The sequence below is a fragment of the Condylura cristata genome, unplaced genomic scaffold (assembly GCF_000260355.1).
Source record: "Condylura cristata isolate star-nosed mole 26May11 unplaced genomic scaffold, ConCri1.0 scaffold00009, whole genome shotgun sequence".
NCBI lineage: Eukaryota > Metazoa > Chordata > Mammalia > Eulipotyphla > Talpidae > Condylura > Condylura cristata.
Window position 1 is genome coordinate 28,423,770 of NW_004567110.1, and position 5,818 is coordinate 28,429,587.

The 5,818-nt window shown below is 49.3% G+C and overlaps 1 protein-coding gene across 1 annotated transcript; it reads left to right on the forward strand.

Moving 5' to 3' along the window:
• Positions 1-1,050: 1,050 nt before the first annotated feature.
• TSPYL5 (TSPY-like 5) lies at positions 1,051-5,513 on the forward strand. The gene is made up of 2 exons (XM_004679708.2): positions 1,051-3,305; positions 4,533-5,513. Exon 1 carries the CDS (start codon positions 1,101-1,103, stop codon positions 2,349-2,351), a length of 1,251 nt encoding a protein of 416 aa, XP_004679765.1. The 5' UTR covers positions 1,051-1,100; the 3' UTR covers positions 2,352-3,305; positions 4,533-5,513.
• Positions 5,514-5,818: the final 305 nt, after the last annotated feature.

The following is a 5,818-nucleotide window of genomic DNA, read 5'->3' on the forward strand; positions in this document are numbered from 1 at the left end:
CAGGGTCTAAGAAGTTTCTAGAGCTTCCTCACTGCTATAAGGAACCTCTGCTTCTGGACCCCAGTGCAAGAAACCCTGCTCTGTTTTTTCAGTGATAATTAAACTCTCTGATCACATTCTTGTCTTACCCTGATTACAAAAACTCTGACTTACAGCCTTCACTCCTAACCGGATACCTAAGTGACTGCCCAGCTCTGAGGCAGTCAGAGGACTGAGGTGATACTCCCAAGCAGAACAGGTGCTCTGCTGATGCCTGTTTAATGGGCAAGGCTGGCTTTCTTAAGAGTTGGAATAGTAATTTACAGCTGAGCTAGCCTGGAAGGACTAGCCACTGGGAACGAGATCACCAGTATCCCAGGCTCGTGTTTTTGACTTGTGCTTCCATCCCTGAGCGATCTTAGAAGGGTTCCTTGGCATCTCGGAGTTAGTTTCCTCATCCGTCAACTGAGAATAACTGTATCTCCCGCATACATGGAGCTAACACATATAAAAGCACTTAGTGAAATGCCTTGTAGACGATCATTCACAAAATGCCGGCTGCCAGTTATTTTAAATTACACTTTAACATCCCTCCGGCTGAGTCCGGGGGCATTGCGACACCCACCTTTACATTCCCTGAAGTTAGGGGACCAGGGCAAATCCCTCAGCAAAAAATTTCAAAGAAGTGACAGCGAGGCTAACAGCAGTTCCATCAAGAAATGTCACGAGATAATTGAAGGAACTGAAGATGTTTAGTTTAGAAAGCGTGATGGGGGCGGGGCGGGAGACCGACGCGACGGCTGGCTGCAAACTGACGTTTTCTAGGAGACCCTCGAGGGCACCACCGACACCAATGGGCGGACATTACGGGACGCAAGCCCCCGCGCGCAGCAGCGAGAGGGAATTGCAGGTCTGCGCGTCGCGAGGGGGTGGGGGCTTCCTGGTGCGCAGCTGCGGCAGCGGAGCCAATCACCGGGCGCGGCCCGTCCTCGCGCGAGGGTACAGCCGTGCGGCCGTGACGTCGGCGGTTGCCATGGAGCAGCCCACTCGGTAGCCGCCGCGAGCGGGCGCCAGGGGCCGCGGGGTCGGAGCGTGGTTTTGAAGCAGCGTCTGCCGCCACCATGAGCGGCCGAAGCCGGGGTAGGAAATCTTCCCGCGCCAAAAACCGGGGCAAAGGCCGCGCCAAGGCTCGAGGCCGCACCGCTCCCGACGACGCCCCGCGCGAGCCGGACCCCCCACAGCGCCAGCGGCTCGGGGAGGAAGCCAAGACCGCACAGGTGCAGGCTGGCGCGGGTTGGGGTGGCCTGGAAACCGCTGCGCCCGCGCCGGCCCGCCGGTCCCCCGGGGAGGAGGGTGCCTGCCGGCTCCCGCTAGATTGTGGCCTCGCGCTCAGGGCCCGCGCCGCGGGAGACCGCGGGCAGGCCGCGACCAGACCCGGCCTGGGGAAGTTCCCGACCCTCTCGGAGCGCCTGGCGACAGACACCGTCTTCGTGGGAACTGTGGGGACCGTGGGAAGGCCAAAAAATGTCCCCCGCGTGGGAAATCGCCGTGGCCCTGTCGGGAAGAAGGCCCCAGAAGCTTGTAGTGCGGTGGGCAGGGGGCCTCAGGCGATAGCTGGTGGGAAGCTGAAGAAAGGTACATCCGGGGAGTGTGCTTCCGTCCAGGTGGTCGAGGAAAAGAAAGTGGAGAAGGATGCGGGGTCCGTGCCTCCGACCACAGATGGGAGCATGGATACGCTGGAGACCGTCCAGCTGAAGCTGGAGACCATGAATGCCCAAGCCGACAGGGCTTACCTTCGGCTCTCACGCAAATTTGGCCAGTTGCGACTGCACCACCTAGAGCGCAGAAACCTCCTCATCCAGAATATTCCAGGCTTCTGGGGGCAAGCTTTCCAAAACCACCCCCAGCTAGCATCCTTTCTGAACAACCAAGACAAAGAGGTACTCAGCTACTTAAACAGCTTGGAGGTCGAAGAGCTTGGCCTCGCCAGATTAGGCTACAAAATCAAGTTCTACTTCGGGCGCAACCCCTATTTCCAAAATAAGGTGCTCATCAAGGAGTATGGGTGTGGCCCTTCTGGTCAAGTCGTGTCTCGTTCTACGCCAATCCAGTGGCTCCCAGGGCACGATCTCCAGTCCCTAAGCCAGGGAAACCCAGACAACAGCCGAAGCTTCTTTGGGTGGTTTTCGAACCACAGTTCCATTGAGTCTGACAAGATTGTGGAGATAATCAATGAGGAACTGTGGCCCAATCCTCTGCAATACTACCTAATGAGTGAGGGAGCCCGTGGAGAAAAAGGAAAGGAAAGCAGACAGGATCCAGCAAAGCAGCCAACGGAAACCCCTGGGCCTGGGGTGAATCAGGCCAACTGATCCAGCACAAGTTTCTGTTCTACCTCCTGCTGAGCCCATGCCTGGCTGACCACATGTGTTTGGCGCTCTGCCTTCTCTTCATGTTGGCCTCTGCACTGTATCCCTTTTGACTTAAGTTACAAGAATATGGCATTTATGATCATGTTCTTTTGCCTTCCCATGGCCTTGTTTTTTTTTTTTTCTCTTAACATCAGTGCCACCTGTTCTGCCCTCTCCTACTGTTCATATGTTACACACTTCAGATGTGTGCTGACCATCAGGATTGCTGGGACTCTGTTTTTGGCTCTGGCCTTTTCCACCTGTCTTAACATGATGTTGGAGAGTCATTCTCTAAGAGGACCAATGTACCCTGAATCTCTATTACTTCAGGGCCAGTGACTTGCTAAATTTTGTGTTCCTCTGACTATGCATGCCATCTATTGCAAGCTTTTCTATCGTCACTGCAAAATGAGGCCAGTGCACATGCCAAAACTGATTTTCCCATGGCTCTCAAGTCACCAGCCGAGATGACACTTATTGGAACTCCAGCTTTGGCAAGGGGCCATGCTACCCACACTGCTGCAAGGAGAATGACACTGGACTGCTTGGCGTGAATGAGGATAATGGTGAGAAGCAGAATGCTATGCGTTTGATACCATCATGTGTCTCTTCCTGCCTTTGGGCCCTTCTACTGGTGAACCTTCTTCAAGGCCCCACCACTATCAGGCCTTTGACTTTTGTCTAGTTGCTGTTGGCCCCTCATCAACAAGAGGGGCTTCCTCGTCAACAAGAACCTCAAGAACTGCCTGTGGACTTAGGTCCCCTGCCTGTACATGAGACATGCACCTTTGTTTCCCAGCCTTCCAGGAATTCTTTGGCTGCCAGACTGATTGGTGGGCTGGTTTGTGTGGGCATGTGCCCACTGTCTTCACACTGTGGCTCCAGGCAAGGGTGGGGACTGGACTCACAGAGAATGTAGGTACCTTTGTCAACTCCCCCTATCTTTTCCTAGGGGGAGTTGCTGACCAGATTGCTGCAGTGGGGGTGCTGGGGAAAAGGTATTTCTGGTCTGTGGCCTATGTCTGCTTGACTTTATCTCACATCTCCATTCCTCCCTTTGCTTTGCTTTTCTGCTTCTTCCTAATCTTCTTTTTCCTACCCTTGCATTTCTTACTAAAACAAAAACAAAACAAACAAAACAAACAAAAAAAAACAAACAGGAAACAACCACAGCTCAGAAAGAGAAAACTGAAAAACCAGGGTTTTCTCCGTACAGCTAGTGAGACAGAAATCTGGGACTTGCTCCCATACTACACACTAGAGGAAGCCAGAAGGCCAAGTGGATCTGTAGCAGATCCTGGTCCCGACACCTGGATTCACTCTTAATTCTGAAGTTGATGAGTCCTTTCATGGTTCTGCACCAGAATTACAAACCTCAGACAGCAGTGCTATGGACTAGTGTTTATTGCCTTTTTTTTTTGTGCCCCTAAGACTTAGTTGCTTCCTAGTTAGCCTCTGGCCATCTCAGCCCTCGGTGTTTACAGTCGGGAATCCTTTGCTCCCTTTGCCTCTACCTGGAAATAACCACAACAGTAGCCTTAGTTTCCAGTATGGGGGATCCTAGGTTTTGGGGATGGGGATGGACAGAATCTCTTTGGATTTCTAAGACTCATTTCCAGTATAAAAGCTGAATATAACTGAATTGGGTCCTCCCTGGCCAATCTTGTCTGGTCTTTACAACCCCATCCCTGTGGCTGGGAAATTAGGACTTTGTTATATATTCAAACCGCCCCCCCCCCCAAATAAAAACCTTATTTTCTTAGGGAAAACCACATTCTAAGTTGCCCAAGACTAACTTGCAGAGAGAGAGGTCCTAGGCAGGAGGAACTGGAACAAAAATAAGCATTAGGAATCAGGCTGGTGTGGAGTGGTCCTGGAATAGCAAGTAAGGCTTTGAGAAGCCTCAGGGAGAATATGCCTCTTAGTGATGGAGGGGACACGCAGGTACCTTCTCCAGGTTGCGGGGGGCGGGGGGTGGGGTGGGGGGGTGGACGAATAAAAGGACTGTGGACAAATACAGTACCTAGATAAAGGCACACCCAGTTTTATCTGCTCTCTCTTATCACTAGTGGATTTTATAAGTCACAGAAACATTCCAAAAACAGATTAATGTTACTTTGAATGCTTTCTCTTTTGTTCTAGGTGTGACCCTGTGTATGTGGAAGATCAATGCTGCTCACTTTGCCTCTTAGTAAAATCTTAACCACGTTCCCCATTTTTGCCTAATAGGAAAATAGAGCTGTACAGGCCTGTTTTTTTTTTCCTTTTTTCTGATTTTTTTTTTTTTATGTGTGTGCGGTTTAAACTTTTTGCTTCTTCATGATGGACATTTATTACAAACACGTGCAGAAGTGGAGAAGATGGCGGTCCCCGTGCCTAAGATGGTGGTCCTGTGTGCCTATCACTTATTCACTCCACTTGTCAATTATGATCAACCTGGTTTCATCTGCATTTTACTCTCCTTGCCTCTGTTGTTTATGGAAAGTGCAAGACATTGTGCCAGTTCAGCCATGACCACTTTGGGAGATTGGGACTATTGGCGGTGATAGTGGCAGGGTGCACGATCATCATGTCGGTCTGCTTTTTGCGTTTAGTGTGAACTAATGAAGTTCCAGAGATGGGGCTTAGAAATTAAAGTCTTCAGATTTAACAAGGTGAGGGGGCTGTTCCCTTTCCCTTGCACCCAGAAAAGGAGAGACTGTTCTGTTGTAAACTCTGTCAGAGACTGATATGATAAGGTGCTTACTTGAGACGTTCACCAGGATGTCAGTCCTTTCTTCCTGTGTAAGATGGAGACTCACATGACTGTTAGGAGTGGTGTCAGCTTGTCCTGGTTTCATAATTCTGGTCTCAGAAGTATAATTTGGAAATTGTTGCTGTGTTCTGTGAAAATAACGTTGCAAAAATAATCAGTAACTGGTTGTCTTACTTGGTCATTTGACACCCTGATAATAATGCAATTATTTGTGTTCCTAAATCCTATAAATAGTTGTAAGCTTGTGTGCATAATGGAAAAATAAAAGCTTGTATCTCTGTTATATAGTTTATTAAAAAAATTTGTAAGGCTCAGTAGTGGCTGGGCAGTTAAAGGAATATATACGTTGACTTCAATGAGTGATTCTTAAGCTTTAATTTTTGTGTGACTAGTTCGATAAAAATACATAAAATTCTGATTCTGAATATACCCTTACCAGAGATGAAGATTCTGTGGTCCTGGGAGGAAATCAGGTAGTCTCTCTTTTTTTTTTTAAAGCAAGCTTGCTAGGTGATTAGAAAGAGTGCTTCTCAAATTTTAGAGTACATCTGATAATATGGGTATCCAGTTAAAATGTGAACTCTGATTCAGTAGTCTGGCGGTAAAATCTAAGATTCTGCATTTGTAGCAAACTTTCATGTGATGCTACTCTTGGTTCATGAATTCCACTTTG

What these genes read in the sequence shown, in the direction of transcription:
- TSPYL5 (XM_004679708.2), top strand. Translation starts at nt 1,101, where the DNA reads ATGAGCGGCCGAAGCCGGGGTAGGAAATCTTCCCGCGCCAAAAACCGG.